Source organism: Rhinoderma darwinii, chromosome 11 (assembly GCF_050947455.1).
Source record: "Rhinoderma darwinii isolate aRhiDar2 chromosome 11, aRhiDar2.hap1, whole genome shotgun sequence".
Classification (NCBI taxonomy): Eukaryota; Metazoa; Chordata; class Amphibia; order Anura; family Rhinodermatidae; genus Rhinoderma; species Rhinoderma darwinii.
The window spans coordinates 86,767,463-86,787,183 of record NC_134697.1 but is presented as its reverse complement, the minus strand read 5'-3'; the positions used below and the strand labels follow the sequence as shown (position 1 = coordinate 86,787,183).

The following is a 19,721-nucleotide window of genomic DNA, read 5'->3' as shown; positions in this document are numbered from 1 at the left end:
GTGCTGGTTTGTTGTAGAAGAGTAGCAGCAGACTCATTGGCGTAACTACCGCGGTAGCAGCCGCTACGGGGCCTGCGGCTTGTGGGGGCCAGTGCCGCCAGCTGACACGCTCCCCCCATATGCTCGGTGGCGCCGCTAGCAGCCGTTATGGCTAGTACAGCGGTAGTGCTGCTATTATGGGGCCCACGCCTCCGAGCCTCTAACAAGTATGGGCAGGACGACACAGGCCCTCTCATGCCCGTAGACGTCGCTACCACCGGAGGGGATCCCGGTGCTAGCGACAGTCAAATACATGCATTAGCGCTGAATGGCCCGGCATGTTTCGTGCCTGACCATTAAGCGCCTTACAATGACACTGATTGGCTAGCGGCGCGATGACATCATCGCGCCGCTTCCGTGCTTGAAAGGTGCTGATTGACGGGGCAAGTCATTCTGCCCCGCCAATCAGCGTCATTGAACGACGTGTCGTTCAGCTCCTGCAGACCCGCTCAGAAGAGAGCATGTCTGCATTGTCAGCGGACAGGGTGGGAACGGGGTCATGTGAGTATGTAAAGTTTTTTTCTCATAAATCTGAGTAGCATTATCTATAGTGGGGGCTCTATCTACAGGGGGGTCGTCTATATGTGGGCCACTATATACAGGGGGGTCTATATGTGGGGATGTGGGACACTATATACAGGGGAGGGTCTAGATGTGGGGATGTGGGGCACAATCTACAGGGGGGTCTATATGTGGGGGATGTGGGCCACTATATACAGGGCGGTCTATATTTGGGCCACTATATACTGGGGTGGTCTATATGAGGGCCACTACATACAGGGGGTCTATATTTGGGCCACTGTCTACAGGGGGGTCTATATGTGGAGATGTGGGCCACTATATACAGGGGGGTCTATATTTGGGCCACTGTCTACAGGGGGGTCTATATGTGGGGATGTGGGGCACTATTTACAGGGGGTCTATATGTGGGGAACTATATACAGGGGAGCTATATGTGAGACTATACAGGGCTGGGCTATATGTAGAGCACTATCTATAGGGGAGCTATTTTTTTAGGGCACTCTCTATAGGGGTGGGCTATATGTGGGACACTATACGCAGGGTGGCTATATGTAGGGCACTGTCTACAGGGGTGGGCTATATTTGGGACACTATATACAGGGGGAGCTATATGTGAGACTATCTACAGATGTGGGCTATACATTGGGCACTGTCTATAGGGGAAGCTATATGTATGGTGGCTTAGTGGTTAACACTATTGCCTTGCAGCTCTGGAGTCCATATGTGGGCACTATCTACAGAGGGCTGTATGTGGGACACTATCTACAGGGGCTTCTATGTAGGTCACTTTCTACAGAGGCTCTATGGGGGTCACTATTTATAGGGGGCTATGTGGGCACTATTTACAGGGGGCTATGGGGGCACTATTTACAGGGGGCACGGTGTGTGTGACAGTGTATGGTACGATTATAATCAGGGACACAGTGTATGGCGCTATTATAGTTAGAGGTGCAGTGTATGGCGCTTTATTATATTTAGAGGTGTTGAGAATTTTGGAAGTGAGAAGCTGAAGATATCTGAGCGGAAAACTGCAGAAATGGGTCATGGCTGCTAGAAATCCATCATAGAGGTCTGGACCGGAGGGAGAAGAGAAGAACTCGAATCTGAGACGTCACCGGTGAGTCACTTAATGTGAATGTTTATTCTGCCTCTAATTAGCACTGTAGTCACTGTATGATCTGCAGCGAGATGATGGGTGGTATGATATTTTTTGTGTGAAACAGCATCTCCCAGAATATCCTCACCATTGTTCAAGCCATGCTGGGAGCTGTAGTTTTACACCATACAAACCTATACGGCAGGGGTTGCACTAAATTGAGCTGTATTTGATCTGGTGTTGTATATATGTACTACTCTTGGTTCTAATGCTGTATGTAAATACTGAGCTTGGTTCTGGTGCTGTATATATGTAATGAGTTTTGTTCTGGTGCTGGATGTATTTATGTACTGAGCTTGGTTCTAGTGCTGTATGTATGTACTGAGCTTGGTTCTGGTGCTGTATATATTTCTGAGCTTGGTTCTAGTGCTGTATTTATGGACTGAGCTTGGTTGTGGTTCTGTATTTATGTACTGAGCTTGGTTGTGGTGCTGTATATATGTCAGAGCTTGGTTCTAGTGCTCATTTTATGTACTGAGCTTGGTTCTAGTGCTGTACATATGTACAGAGCTTGGTTGTGGTGCTGTATATATGTCGGAGCTTGGTTCTAGTGCTCTTTTTATGTACTGAGCTTTGTTCTAGTGCTGTATATATGTACTGAGCTTGGGTGTGGTACTGTATATATGTCAGAGCTTGGTTCTATTGCTGTATACATGTACTGAGCTTGGTTCTAGTGCTGTATTTATGTACTGAGCTTGGTTGTGGTACTGTATATATGTCGGAGCTAGGTTGTGGTACTGTATATATGTACTGAGCTTGGTTCTGGTACTGTATATATGTCAGAGCTTGGTTCTAGTGCTCTTTTTATGTACTGAGCTTTGTTCTAGTGCTGTATATATGTACTGAGCTTGGTTGTGGCACTGTATATATGTCAGAGCTTGGTTCTAGTGCTCTTTATGTACTGAGCTTGGTTCTATTGCTGTATATATATGTACTGAGCTTGGGTGTGGTACTGTATATATGTCAGAGCTTGGTTCTGGTGCTGTATATATATGTACTGAGCTTGGTTCTATTGCTGGATATATATGTACTGAGCTTGGTACTGGTGCTGTATATATGTCAGAGCTTGGTTCTAGTGCTGTAATTATATAGGATATATTTATAACAAAATTGCAGGGCAGATGGCATTTTTCTCAATTCATTGTATATTTCATGGGAACCTGTCTGGTAGTTTTAACCCCTTGAACCGTCACCATGCGGTAATACATGATCTGACAGTATTCCCCTGTATGTTTTTTTCAGATGCAGCAAAATCCTTAAAATCCACTTTTAAAACGACGCACACTATATGCTAATTACTCATTAGAGGGTCATGGAGCGGTGCCGATATCCTCACGAGTCACATAGTCCTGCCTCCAAACCCACCTTTCCATGTTTGAGTGACATCTCCCTGGCTGATACAATTTTCTCGGATGCGCCATTGCCTTGTGGAACTATACACAAGGGAGAGATGTGTGGCACTATACACAAGGGGGAGCTGTGTGGCACTATACACAAGGGGGAGCTGTGTGGCACTATACACATAGGGGGGCTGTGTGACACTATACACATGGGGGAACTGTATGGCACTATACACATAGGAGGGCTGTGTGGCACTATACACATGGGGGAACTGTATGTCACTATTTACAAGGGGGAGGGATGTAGCTCTATCTGCAGGGGGCTGAGTGTGGCACAATCTACAGGTGTCTGTGTGTGGCACTATCTACTAAGGGGGGCTGTGCTGCACTTTCTACTAAGGGGGGCTGTGTGGCACTATATACAGTGGGGCTTTATGGCATTCTACAAGGGAGAGGTGGGGGTGCTATCTACAAATGGGGTGACACTGTCTATAGGAGGGGCTATATAGCACTGTCTACAGGGGGGCTGTATGGCACATTCTACAGGGGGCACTATTTATAAGGGGGGGTCCCGGGCCAAGAGTTTGCTATGGGGCCCAGTCTTTCCTAGTTACGCCCCTCAGCAGACTCTAGTGTCTCGTCTAGTTATATAATGCAAGTGGAACAGCCTCTATAGATGATGCGCTGCAGGAAAAAACTTACAAAGTATAATGTAGAGCGCCACGGTATGGTCACCGCGGGGAACTGTTTACTTTCATGGATGAAGTAATAGCGCCATTATGTGGTCATCGCTGGTACTACTGACTATATTTTACGACCTTATTACTTATAGAAGGCTGCATTGGCTATACGGCGCAATAGCGCCATTGTGTGGTCAATGCTGGGAAATGCTCACTAAATTCATTGTATTGCAGGCAGCCTTAGTGATACGCTAAGCAGCAGCGCCATCGTGTGGTCAATGCTGAGAAATCTCACTAAATTGCATGTAATGCAGGCAGCCTAGTGATACACTGTGCAGCAGCGCCATCTTGTGATCAATGCTGGGAAATGCTCACTTTATTCAATGTAATTCATGCAGCCTTAAAGATACGCCCAGTAGCAGCGCAATCGTGTGGTCGATGCTGAGAAATGCACAATAATTTCAATATAATGCAGGTAGCCTAGTGATACGCTGAGCAGCAGCGCCATCGTGTGGTCGATGCTGAGAAATGCACAATAAATTCAATGTAATTCAGGCAGCCTAGTGATACAAGGAGCAGCAGCGCGCCATCGTGTGGTCACCGCAGGGAACTTTTAACTTTCAAATTATTCCGATATTGTATATATTAATCAATAATCTAGCAATACTGCAGGGAATTTATAGACCTAGTTTTATATGATGCAGACAGCACAAAAGATGTGCAGTAGCAACAGCGGCCTCGTGTGGTCACTGTGGCAACTGTATAGATAGGCCATCTGAGTACCCGGAAGAAAAATGACTGGAACACACAAACAGGAAATGACGTTTATGACTTCTGGGTTGAAGCGAGGCAATCATTCAGGTATTTACAGTCAGAATCTTTCCTGTCCGTTTATTAGGTGTCAGTGTGTGACGCATGATGCGCGTAGTATAAACATATTCAGCTTCTTTGTATGTGAGATTTTTACTAAAATGCTTATCAGGCGGATGATGAACGCAGTCTGTACTATGGCCACTAGGTGGTGCTATGACATAACATTATTATATTATTACCATTTACATGTTCCAGAATCAAACCTCACACTTTTTGGAGATATAAAACAGAGATTTGATCTTTTTTCAGAGCCCCTGTGACACCCCCCTCTCCTATGTAACCGTGTTAACACCAGTGTAGCCATAAGGGTATGTTCACACAACCTATTTTCAGACGTAATTCAGGCATTTTAGGCTATTTTCACACAGAGTTTTTTGACAAGTTTTTTGATGCGGAAACCGCGCCAAAAAGACTTGTCAAAAACGGCTCGAAAATTCTTCCCATTGATTTCAATGGGAGGAGGAGGCGTCTTTTTCCCGCCAGCGGTAAAACCGCCTCGCGGGAAAAAGAAGCGACATGCCCTATCTTCGGGCGTTTACGCCTCTGACCTCCCATTGACTTCAATGGGAGGCAGAGAAAGCATATTTCGCGGCGTTTTATGCCTGCGGCGCTCAATGGGTGCGGGCGAAAAACGCAGTGAAAATCGGGGTGCAGGGAGAGGAAAATCTGCCTTAAACTTCCAAACTGAATTTTGAGGCAGAAATTCCGCCTGAAAAAAACTCTGTGTGAACCCAGCCTTACGCCTCGATTTACGCCTGAAAAACCGTCTCCATTACGCCTACAAACATCTGCTCGTTGCTTGCAATGGGTTTTACGATGTTCTGTTCAGACAAGGTGTAATTTTACGCGTCACTGTCAAAATACGGCACGTAAAATGACGGCTCGTCAAAAGAAGTGCAGGTCACTTCTTGGGGCGTTTTTGGAGCCATTTTTCATTGACTATTGAAAACAGATCAGAAAACGGCCATAAAAACGTCGCAAAAATATGAGTGGCTCAAAAAACGTCTGAAAATCAGGAGCTGTTTTCACTTGAAAACAGCTCCTGATTTTCAGACGTTTTTTAAGCCACTCGCGATTTTCACTGCGTTTTTCGCTGCTTTTTTACGGCCGTTTTTGGAGCTTTTTTCGCTAGAGTCAATGAAAATCGGTTCTAAAAACGTCCCAAGAAGTGACCTGTCTTCTTTTTCGCGGCTGTTTTTTTACACGTAAAAAAACGCTGCAAAAAACGCTCTGTCGGAACAGAACACCATTTTCCCATTGAAATCAAGGTTTCTGCTTTCGATCTTTCGGCCGCTTTTCGGTAGTTTACGACCGGAAAAATGGCCGAAAATAGACAGTGTGAACATACCCTAAGGGTATGTTCACGCGACAGCGCAAAATATGTCTAAAATTACGGTGCTGTTTTCAGAAGAGAACAGCTCCTGAATTTCAGACGTTTTTGCATGTACTCGTGTTTTTTGCGGCGTCTTTTACGGATGTAATTGGAGCTGTTCTTCATTGGAGTCAATGAAAAACGGCTCCAAATACGTTCCAAGAAGTGTCCTGCACTTCTTTGACGCGGGCGTAATTTTACGCGCCGTCTTTTGACAGCGACGCGCAAAATTACACCTCGTGGGAACAACATCGTAAAACCCATTGCAGGCAACGGGCAGATGTTTGCCGATGTATTGGAGCCGTCTTTTCAGGCGTAATTCGAGGTGTAAAACGCCTCCATTACGTCTGAAAACAGGTCGTGTGCACATACCCTTACGGTGACGGTCACAGTGCCCACATGACAGCAACAGTCAAGGGCCCCCATAACAGGGACAACCACCTCTTCCCCCAGAACAGTGACAGCCATAGTGCTCCCATAACAGCAACAGTCAAGGGCCCCCATACCAGGGACAACCACCTTTCTGCCAGAACAGTGACAGCCAAAGTGCTCCCATTACGTGGGCACTGTGAGTGTTACTGTTATGGGAGCACTATAGCTGTCACTGTTCTGGGGGAGAGTTGGCTGTCCCTGTTATCGAGGACTTTGACTGTTGCTGTTATGTGGGCACTGTAAGGCTGGGTTCACACGACCATGTTACGTCCGTAATGTACGGAACGTATTTCGTCCGGAAGACCCGGACCGAACACACTGCAGGGGGCCAGGCTCCTAGCATCATAGTGATGTACGACGCTAGGAGTCCCTGCCTCTGCGTGGAACTACTGTCCCGTACTGTAATCATGATTACAGTACGGGACAGTTGTCCTGCAGCGAGGCAGGGACTCCTAGCGTCGTACATCACTATGATGCTAGGAGCCCGGCCCCCTGCAGTGTGTTCGGTCCGGGTCTTCCGGCCGAAATACGTTCCGTACATTACGGACGTAACATGGTCGTGTTAACCCAGCCTAACTGTCAAAGTCCTCCATAACAGGGACAACCAACTCTCCCCCAGGAAAGTGACAGCCATAGTGCTCCCATAACAGTGACAGTCACAGTGCCCACATAACAGCAACAGTCAAAGTCCCCCATAACAGTTGATTAACAGCTGATGGCCACTGTTACATTGTTTGAAGTTCCATCTAAGGGTGCGTTCACATATGTCAATTGCATCACCATCAGTTTTTTTGTCTCAAGTGATTACAACTGATGCAAAAACCGATTAAAAAAATGTATCAGTTGCATCAGACTTTTTCACAATTTTTACTACAAAACCATCAGTTGTCGTTAGTTGTCATCCGTTTTTAACATCAGTTTTTACCACAATGGTCCACCAAAAAGGTCGTCTAGGGTCTGAAAATGTCACCCCCTCCTGTAGATAATGCCACAGTGCCCTCTGTATATAATGCCATAGTACTCCCTGTAGATAATGCCACAGTGCCCTCTGTATATAATGCCATAGTACTCCCTGTAGATAATACCACAGTGCCCTCTGTATATAATGCCATAGTACTCCCTGTAGATAATGCCACAGTGCCCTCTGTATATAATGCCATAGTACTCCCTGTATATAATGCCACACCCCCTGTAGATAATGCCACAGTGCCCTCTGTATATAATGCCATAGTACTCCCTGTATATAATGCCACACCCCCTGTAGATAATGCCACAGTGCCCTCTGTATATAATGCCATAGTACTCCCTGTAGATAATGCCACAGTGCCCTCTGTATATAATGCCATAGTACTCCCTGTAGATAATACCACAGTGCCCTCTGTATATAATGCCATAGTACTCCCTGTAGATAATGCCACAGTGCCCTCTGTATATAATGCCATAGTACTCCCTGTATATAATGCCACACCCCCTGTAGATAATGCCACAGTGCCCTCTGTATATAATGCCATAGTACTCCCTGTATATAATGCCACACCCCCTGTAGATAATGCCACAGTGCCCTCTGTATATAATGCCATAGTACTCCCTGTAGATAATGCCACAGTGCCCTCTGTATATATTCCATAGTACTCCCTGTATATAATGCCACACCCCCTGTAGATAAGGGCACAGTGCCCTCTGTATATAATGCCACACTCCCTGGAGATAATGCCACAGTGCCCTCTGTATATAATGCCACACCCCCTGTAGATAATGCCACAGTTCCCTCTGTATATAATGCCACACTCCCCTGTAGATAACGCCACAGTGCCCTCTGTATATAATGCCACACCCCCTGTAGATAACGCCACACAGCGCCCACTGTAGATTGTGCCACACAGCGCCCCCCTGTAGATAGCGTCACCTCCACTGTTTGTACCCCCTTCTCCTGTAGATAGCGCCACTCAAGCTCCCTCTAGCATATAGGGACAGTGGCGTCAGGGGTTACTCAAACGGAATCCCCGGCCACAGCATTACCAATGCTGTGGCCGGGGATTGCCTCAATAAGGACCCCCTGACGCCACTGTCCATATATGGACATTGACGTCAGTGTCTACTCCTTGAGTGGAATCCCCTTGCCGACTCTGGCCAGGGATTCCGCTCCAGGAGGAGACCCCTGACGTCAATGTCCAAATATGGACATTAACCTCAGGGGTTTCCTCTAGGAGCCAAGATCATCGGCAAAGGGGATTCCGCCCAATCCGTAGCCACTGACGTCACTGTCCATATATGGACAGTGACGTCAAGGGCTTCCCCGTAGGTAGCGCTGTGGCCAGAGAGTCCTCAGCAAGCTCTGAACTAATTCTGAACCAGGGAGCTGATGGTTCCCTGCTTCAGAATTGGGTTCAACTCTATCTGCGTCCTGAAGATGCAGATACAGTTGACAGCGGGACATACCCCCGGCCGCCTTTCCGCCGGGTACTGCTGGAAGGTGGATGTGGCAGCTCCTGGCGTTCATCCGGCCACAGTTAAAATAGATAGGATACGGCGCCGGACATCCTGGGAGCCAGACCAAAAAACGCTGCAGGTAAAGTTTTTGGATCCTAGTTCCTGCACTGGTCTATCACTGTACGGAGCCACAACTGATGTTCCCTGTGCCAGGACAGATCCCATAGAAAGCTATGGGATCCGTTCTAGCATCAGTTTCACTATGGCTGTTCTGCAACACGCCGGAGGGAAACTGACAGGAGAAACGGTCATATGTGAACGGCCCCTAATCTGGCATTGATAAAAAATATTTGGTGAAAGTTTTTGGTGGATTGTCAGGATTTTCTCGGCACAGCGTCAGTTCTGAGCATGTTGAAGGTATCAGTGTCTGGAGAGGAGCTGGGTCAGGTGAGATGTGGACACTTCAGTTCAGGCATTATAATGACCGACAACATTATAACCTCTGACAAGGACATTACCTGACTCGACCATAAAGTTGACTTGTTTACAGAACGCTGAGTTGGCTCCATTTTTGGTCAGAGATCTTCAAGTGTAAGGCTGGGTTCACACGACCTATTTTCAGACGTAAACGAGGCGTATTATGCCTCGTCTTACGTCTGAAAATAAGGCTACAATACGTCGGCAAACATCTGCCCATTCATTTGAATGGGTTTGCCGACGTACTGTGCAGACAACCTGTCATTTACGCGTCGTCGTTTGGATTTTTACGCGTCGTCGTTTGACAGCTGTCAGCCTCGTCAAAAGAAGTGCAGTACACTTATACATTATATGCAGGACACTTCTATACCTATACATTATATGCAGGACACTTATACATTATATGCGGGACACTTATATACATTATATGCAGGACACTTATACATTATATGCGGGACACTTATATACATTATATGCGGGACACTTATATACATTATATGCGGGACACTTATATACATTATATGCGGGACACTTATATACATTATATGCGGGACACTTATATACATTATATGCAGGACACTTATATACATTATATGCGGGACACTTATATACATTATATGCGGGACACTTATATACATTATATGCGGGACACTTATATACATTATAAGCAGGACACTTCTATACATTATATGCAGGACACTTATATACATTATATGCAGGACACTTATATACATTATAAGCAGGACACTTCTATACATTATATGCAGGACACTTATATACATTACATGCAGGACACTTATATACATTATATGCTGGACACATATACATTATATGCAGGACACTTATATACATTATATGCGGGACACTTATACATTATATGCAGGACACTTATATACATTATATGCGGGACACTTATATACATTATATGCAGGACACTTATATACATTATATGCAGGACACTTATATACATTATATGCGGGACACTTATATACATTATATGCGGGACACTTATATACATTATATGCAGGACACTTATATACATTACATGTGGGACACTTATATACATTATATGCGGGGCACTTATATACATTATATGCAGGACACTTATACATTATATGCAAGACACTTATATACATTATATGCGGGACACTTATATACATTATATGCAGGACACTTATATACATTATATGCGGGACTCTTATATACATTATATGCGGGACACTTATATACATTATATGCAGGACACTTATATACATTATATGCGGGACACTTATATACATTATATGCGGGACACTTATATACATTATATGCGGGACACTTATATACATTATATGCGGGACACTTATATACATTATATGCGGGACACTTATATACATTACATGTGGGACACTTATATACATTACATTCGGGACACTTATATACATTACATGCGGGACACTTATATACATTATATGCAGGCCACTTATATACATTATATGCAGGACACTTATATACATTATATGCAGGACACTTATATACATTATATGTAGGACACTTATATACATTATATGCAGGACACTTATATACATTATATGCAGGACACTTATATACATTATATGCGGGACACTTATATACATTATATGCGGGACACTTATATACATTATATGCGGGACACTTATATACATTATATGCGGGACACTTATATACATTATATGCGGGACACTTATATACATTATATGCGGGACACTTATATACATTATATGCCGGACACTTATATACATTATATGCCGGACACTTATATACATTATATGCGGGACACTTATACATTATATGCGGGACACTTATATACATTATATTCGGGACACTTATATACATTATATGCGGGACACTTATATACATTATATGCGGGACACTTATATACATTATATGCGGGACACTTATATACATTATATGCAGGACACTTATATAAATTATATGCGGGACACTTATATACATTATATGCGGGGCACTTATATACATTATATGCGGGACACTTATACATTATATGCAGGACACTTATATACATTATATGCGGGACACTTATATACATTATATGCGGGACACTTCTATACATTATATGCGGGACACTTATATACATTATATGCGGGACACTTATATACATTATATGCGGGACACTTATATACATTATATGCGGGACACTTATATACATTACATGCGGGACACTTATATACATTACATGCGGGACACTTATATACATTATATGCGGGACACTTATATACATTATATGCGGGACACTTATATACATTATATGCGGGACACTTATATACATTATATGCGGGACACTTATATACATTACATGCGGGACACTTATATACATTATATTCGGGACACTTATATACATTATATGCGGGACACTTATATACATTATATGCGGGACACTTATATACATTATATGCGGGACACTTATATACATTATATGCGGGACACTTATATACATTATATGCGGGACACTTATACATTATATGCGGGACACTTATACATTATATGCAAGACACTTATATACATTATATGCGGGACACTTATATACATTATATGCGGGACACTTATATACATTATATGCGGGACTCTTATATACATTATATGCGGGACACTTATATACATTATATGCAGGACACTTATATACATTATATGCAGGACACTTATATACATTATACGCGGGACACTTATATACATTATACGCGGGACACTTATATACATTATATGCGGGACACTTATATACATTATATGGGGGACACTTATATACATTATATGCGGGACACTTATATACATTATATGCGGGACACTTATATACATTACATGCGGGACACTTATATACATTACATGCGGGACACTTATATACATTATATGCAGGACACTTATATACATTATATGCAGGACACTTATATACATTATATGTAGGACACTTATATACATTATATGCAGGACACTTATATACATTATATGCGGGACACTTATATACATTATATGCGGGACACTTATATACATTATATGCGGGACACTTATATACATTATATGCGGGACACTTATATACATTATATGCGGGACACTTATATACATTATATGCGGGACACTTATATACATTATATGCCGGACACTTATATACATTATATGCCGGACACTTATATACATTATATGCGGGACACTTATACATTATATGCGGGACACTTATATACATTATATGCGGGACACTTATATACATTATATGCGGGACACTTATATACATTATATGCGGGACACTTATATACATTATATGCGGGACACTTATATACATTATATGCGGGACACTTATATAAATTATATGCGGGACACTTATATACATTATATGCGGGGCACTTATATACATTATATGCGGGACACTTATACATTATATGCGGGACACTTATATACATTATATGCGGGACACTTATATACATTATATGCGGGACACTTCTATACATTATATGCGGGACACTTATATACATTATATGCAGGACACTTATATACATTATATGCGGGACACTTATATACATTATATGCGGGACACTTATATACATTACATGCGGGACACTTATATACATTATATGCGGGACACTTATATACATTATATGCGGGACACTTATATACATTATATGCGGGACACTTATATACATTATATGCGGGACACTTATATACATTATATGCGGGACACTTATATACATTACATGCGGGACACTTATATACATTATATTCGGGACACTTATATACATTATATGCGGGACACTTATATACATTATATGCGGGACACTTATATACATTATATGCGGGACACTTATATACATTATATGCGGGACACTTATATACATTATATGCGGGACACTTATATACATTATATGCGGGACACTTATATACATTATATGCGGGACACTTATATACATTATATGCAGGACACTTATATACATTATATGCAGGACACTTATATACATTATATGCAGGACACTTATATACATTATATGCAGGACACTTATATACATTATATGCAGGACACTTATATACATATGCAGGACACTTATATACATTACATGCGGGACACTTATATACATTATATGCGGGACACTTATATACATTATATGCGGGACACTTATATACATTATATGCGGGACACTTATATACATTATATGCGGGACACTTATATACATTATATGCGGGACACTTATATATATTACATGCGGGACACTTATATACATTATATTCGGGACACTTATATACATTATATGCGGGACACTTATATACATTATATGCGGGACACTTATATACATTATATGCGGGACACTTATATACATTATATGCGGGACACTTATATACATTATATGCGGGACACTTATATACATTATATGCGGGACACTTATATACATTATATGCGGGACACTTATATACATTATATGCAGGACACTTATATACATTATATGCAGGACACTTATATACATTATATGCAGGACACTTATATACATTATATGCAGGACACTTATATACATTATATGCAGGACACTTATATACATTATATGCAGGACACTTATATACATTATATGCGGGACACTTATATACATTATATGCGGGACACTTCTATACATTATATGCGGGACACTTATATACATTATATGCTGGACACTTATATACATTATATGCGGGACACTTATATACATTATATGCAGGACACTTATATACATTATATGCAGGACACTTATATACATTATATGCAGGACACTTATATACATTATATGCTGGACACTTCTATACATGATATGCGGGACACTTATATACATTACATGCGGGACACTTATATACATTATATGCGGGACACTTATATACATTATATGCTGGACACTTATATAGATTATATGCGGGACACTTATATACATTATATGCAGGACACTTATATACATTATATGCAGGACACTTATATACATTATATGCTGGACACTTATATACATTATATGCGGGACACTTATATACATTATATGCTGGACACTTATATACATTATATGCGGGACACTTATATACATTATATGCTGGACACTTCTATACATTATATGCGGGACACTTCTATACATTATATGCGGGACACTTATATACATTATATGCGGGGCACTTATATACATTATATGCGGGACACTTATATACATTATATGCGGGACACTTATATACATTATATGCGGGACACTTATATACATTATATGCGGGACACTTCTTTCAGACATAATTTGAGCCGTTCTTCATTGAACTCAATGAAGAACAGCTCAAAATTTACGGCTGTCAGAGAAGCCTCGCAGAATGCGAGGAGGAGCATTTACGTCTGAAACGAGGCATCTGTTTTCTCCTGAAAACAGTCTGTCATTTCAGACGTAAAAGCCTCTCACCGTGTGCACATACCCTAATACTGGAAGGTTCCCATAGCTAAAGAGAGTTCAGTGCTCCAGAATTAAAGGGGTTGTCCGGGCAGGGGGCGGTTTTTCATACTGATGACCTTTCCACAGGATAGGTCATCGGTTTATCATTGATGGGGGTCCGTTCCGGAAGCAGATGGCTCACAGTATAGCGGCCGTGAATGGGACTAGAGCTGCAGTTCTGCAGCATGGCCGCTATACAGTGTATGAAGCACTGCATACCCAGCATAACATCCGGTGCCCGGAGGCAGCCCGAACAGCTGATCGGTGTGGGGTCCGGGTGTCATATTTCACCACTTATTACATTACCGGGTACATATCACAATGTAATGACCATTACTCACCGTCTGCTGGAAGTTGACATGGCCATAACCAAGAGACCATCTTTTGATCATGTTCCTGCAGACACGTATAGACCGCACCGGCCCATCTGGACTAAACTTCTGATAGATAGAGGAAGGCCATAGGATATTGGCTGTTACTGTGCGGATCTTACACAAAGTGATGGCATATCGTTGGGTTATGCCATCATTTTGCGATCGGTAGAAGTTTTACTGCCATATGAACCCTCGTTCTCAATCATTGCCCTCTTGCGGCTTTAACAGTCTCTACTCTTCTGGGAAGGCTTTCCACAAGATTTTGGAGTGTGACCTCACAGATGCTTTTTTTTGGCTGAATGGGCACAAATTTCCACAGACAAGCACTGATATTGGATGAGTAGGTTTTGCTCGCAACCCGTGTTATAATTCATCCCAAAGGTGTTGGATGGTCCTTTGTGCAGGCCACTCGAGTCCCTACACAACAAACTCATCAAACCATGTCTTTATGGACCTTGCTTACAGGGGCGCAGTCATGCTGGGACAGGAAAGGTCCTTCCCCAAACTGTTCCCACAATTGTCCAAAATGTCTTCCTATGTGGAAGCATTAACATTACTCTTCAATGGAAATAAGAGATGTAGCCCAAACCCTAAAAACCATCCCCAGACATTTATCTTTCCTCCCCTAAATTTTACAGTAGACACTATGTATTCCTGTAGGTAACGTTCAGAGGCCCAGATTGACCCATCAGACTACCAGATAACAAGACGTGATTCATCACTCTAGAGAACGACGTGCTTTACACCTCTCCAGCTGACGCCTGGCATTTTGCATGGGGATCTAAGGAAATCCATTTCATGAAGCTCCTGACACACAGTTCTTGTTCTGCGCCACGTTTAAAGCCACTGAGCTCTTCAGTACGACCCATACTACTAGCAAAGTTTCTCTGGAGATTGCATGGCTGTGGGCTTGATTTTATGCACCTGTTTGCAATGCGTGAAGCTGAAACACCTAAGCTCAATAATTAGGTGGGGAGTTCACGTACTTTTATCCATATAGTATTGTCTCTCACCTCCCACATGCTGTATTTTCTCCTTACTACCAAGAGACACGGAACTAGAAATTAAAGAAGAGCTCCAGTGGAAGCACAACTTTCCATGTCTGCACCCCCACCTGACTGTATATATCTCTCTACACTTATTTTATGTATACTGTACTTACTTTTTGAACTCCTGCCTTGTCCATGCTTTAAAAAAGCCTTCGTCTTGATTCTTAGATTTCCCCAGCTTTCTCTTCCTCTCTGCTTTGTTATCAATCACATGACTAGCTAAAGACCATATAATTTCTTTATGCTGGGGGACACTGATTATTATTCTCTCTATATTCTTCTAAATAAGCTGAGAAACCATAAGTATACAGACAGGGAGGCTGCACTATATTCTTCTACATCTGTGTGACAGGAACCTGTCTAAGTATCAGTGGCAGTTGATGATAGAAGTTTCTGTTTCCCCCTGTGTATAACTAGTGCGGTACAGAAACTGCTGAAGCCTGTGACGGGTGACACATAGATCTCCAGAGACCAAAGTAGAGATAGTAGTCACCGAGCCGGATTCACACTGCTGCTAAGCAACCATCCCGGTCTGATATATAGAGATAAATAACAGGGGAGAGACTGACACATGGAATACCAGAATGCAGCACATGGGAGAGGTCAGTTTTGGCCGGAGTGTCCCTTTAACATTTCATAATTATATTATCTAGTTATCATCTCTTTATTTGTAGATCTCATTCGAAACCATCTACACTTCATTGTTATTTATGATGGATAAGGGACACATAACGGAGAAGATACTGAACGTCACCCTGGAGATAATCTACCTTCTTACCGGAGAGGTAAAATAATCCGGGACTCATGTATATGTTCTTTCTCTTATCTTTTTATCCTACGAACAATATTATATAAAAAGGAAAAAGATCACGTCATCATAATTGATTTGTAAATATAAATGCTGTAACAAATCTTCTCTGGTGCATAGATATTTATTTTAATACAATGATAGCGCCCACTAGCATTTTGACTGACCCCCTAATGCTGCTTCCACCTTCCTAAACAGTCCGCGGTGCACACGCATTACAAAAGTTATGATTTTTGGAATGGTGGGAGGTAAAAACGAAAATTGAAAAAACCGAAAATAGGCTGTTCATTAAGGGGTTAATAACCTATCATTCACCTGTTATATACCTGGACAGTGTTACCTGGTGGTGGTTACATTCAGTTATCCTTTGGATGCATTACTATGGACTGATCTGTGGGCTACAACATAAGGTGTCTTAGCCTGGGGACTGTGTTGCTCCCTCTGCAGGCGGGGTGTTGCGGTGGCACTGGTTGCCATGTGGTGCAGCACCTAATAGAGTAGGGACCCACTTAAAAGAAGTCGCCATGAGGAGGCAGGTGGGCTTATACGATCAAAATGTTTACTAAGAACTTCCTGTTCATTTTGATTCTCTTGTATGTTCCATCTCGATATCCAGGATTGTTCGGTAGTGAAGAAGACTTCTGGTGACTCTCTATCCCCCAACAGCTGTCCCTACATGTCTGGAAGATGGACCAGTACCATCACGGAGCCTTCACTGATACCTAAGAGAAACAACGAGCAGAAGATCCTAGAACTCACCAACAAGATCATTCATCTGCTGACTGGAGAGGTGAGGACTACCGGGAATGCTGGGACATTATATAGTAACGCATGAAGGTGTCGGGATGATGACTGTATCATTGTGTGTCAGGTTCCTATAAGGTTTCAGGATGTCTCCGTCTATTTCTCCATGGAGGAGTGGGAGTATATAGAAGGACACAAGGATCTGTACAAGGACGTCATGATGGAGGACCACTGGCCCCTCACATCACCGGGTAAGAGGAGAGCATTTTTGACAGTCCACAAGATACACCCATCACCTGATAACTACATATAAACAATGTCTTCCACTGTATGTGTCTCCTACAGGTATATCCAGTAAGAGAAGTCCATCAGAGAGATGTCCCAGTTCTGTGTTTTCCCGGGATTGTCCACAGGAATATCACAACGTCCCAGAGGGTCATCACGTAGGTGGAACCAAAGTCTCGTCAAATCCCATAAAGGTGAATGTGCACTTCATGCTTTGCCAATATTACCTAATAATTTGTTACATTTCAGCTCATTAACTGAGGAAATCATTTGTAATATTTTATGTGAGTGTTTAGGGAAATATTCATATTAAAGTTGAGAATGTAGACGGAGGATACAAGGCGTATGTGTGGGAGGATCAAAGGTGCAATAAGGAAGAAACTTCTAACAATATCTACCCAGGTGAGCGACAACCACAAACTGTTCAGTGACTAAAACAATCTCTTTTTATGAACTCTCCTTAAGGCTACATGCACACGACCGTTCTTCTCGTCAGTGTGCTATCCGTATTGTAACGGACGGCAGACTGACCCCTTCATTTCTATGGCTCCGTGCACACTACCATGTTCTTCACAGATCCTTGTGTGGGACCCGGCCACAAAACTCAGAGCAGGTCCTGTTCCTGTCAGTATTTGTGGCTCGGTCTCGCCCATTCAAGTCAAACCTATGGAACAAATGGGACGGATGCGGAGGACACACTGTCGTACCGCAAAAAAACGGACAATGGATCCATTGTTTGCAGGACGCAAATACAAACAATCATGAGCAGGTAGCCTTGGTATGTGAGAAGTGTCCAGTAGGGGCTACGGGGAACCAACATCATCTTTTGGACTCCTGCCATCCTTGGAAATGCTGTGACATCTATCATCATTGTCATAACTTTCTACTCTGACACTTTGATAAGAGATCTTTACATTTAACATCTTTACATTTGCTCTCACAGATGGAGAGGACAGCAAAAATATTTTGGAAGGATGTCTCTTTTTATCTCCAGACTGTATACTGGACAACGGCAACATCACTCAAGGTTCTCCAGGAGAAAACGTCACTTCTCCAAGGGTTGTTAGTGTAGGTTTATCATCCGATTCTTCTGACCACCAGGAATGTTCTTCTATTAGATTGAGCGTCAATTCACCTAGTACAGATCGTAAGGACAATAATATGTTTTCATGTTCTGAGTGTGGGAAATGTTTTCCTCTAAAATCCTATCTGAATAAACATAAGAAAACTCACACCGAGGATAAGCCGTTCCAATGTGGACAATGCGGAAAATGCTTTCGAAGTGGATCAAAACTTAGAAGACACCAGAGGGTTCACACAGGGGAGAAACCATATCCATGTGCTGATTGCGGGAAGCTCTTTGCTCATAAACTAAGTCTCGTCAACCATCGGAAAACCCACACAGGGGAGAAGCCATTCTCCTGCACCGAATGTGGGAAATGTTTTTCATTGAAGACGTATCTGACCATCCATCAAAGGACGCACACTGGAGAGAAGCCGTTTTTCTGCTCAGATTGTGGAAAATGTTTTGCACAGAAAACAAGTCTTAATATACATCAAAAATCCCACAAAAGTGAGACAAAAATGACATGTTCAATTGTGGGAGAAGATTGATGTAAAGAATGATTATGTTCTCTAAACGGGAAATTGGCAAATCACCGACCTTAGATGGAAACAGATTTTATAAATAAAGACCCGG

At 42.4% G+C, this 19,721-nt stretch overlaps 1 protein-coding gene across 1 annotated transcript; it reads left to right on the top strand.

Annotated features, from left to right (window-relative positions):
* Positions 1 to 4,527: 4,527 nt before the first annotated feature.
* On the top strand, positions 4,528 to 18,621 carry LOC142663758 (oocyte zinc finger protein XlCOF29-like). The gene is made up of 5 exons (XM_075842588.1): positions 4,528 to 4,598; positions 16,860 to 16,970; positions 17,610 to 17,783; positions 17,865 to 17,988; positions 18,083 to 18,621. Exons 2-5 carry the CDS (start codon positions 16,896 to 16,898, stop codon positions 18,277 to 18,279), a joined length of 570 nt encoding a protein of 189 aa, XP_075698703.1. The 5' UTR covers positions 4,528 to 4,598; positions 16,860 to 16,895; the 3' UTR covers positions 18,280 to 18,621.
* The last annotated feature ends 1,100 nt before the right edge of the window (positions 18,622 to 19,721 follow it).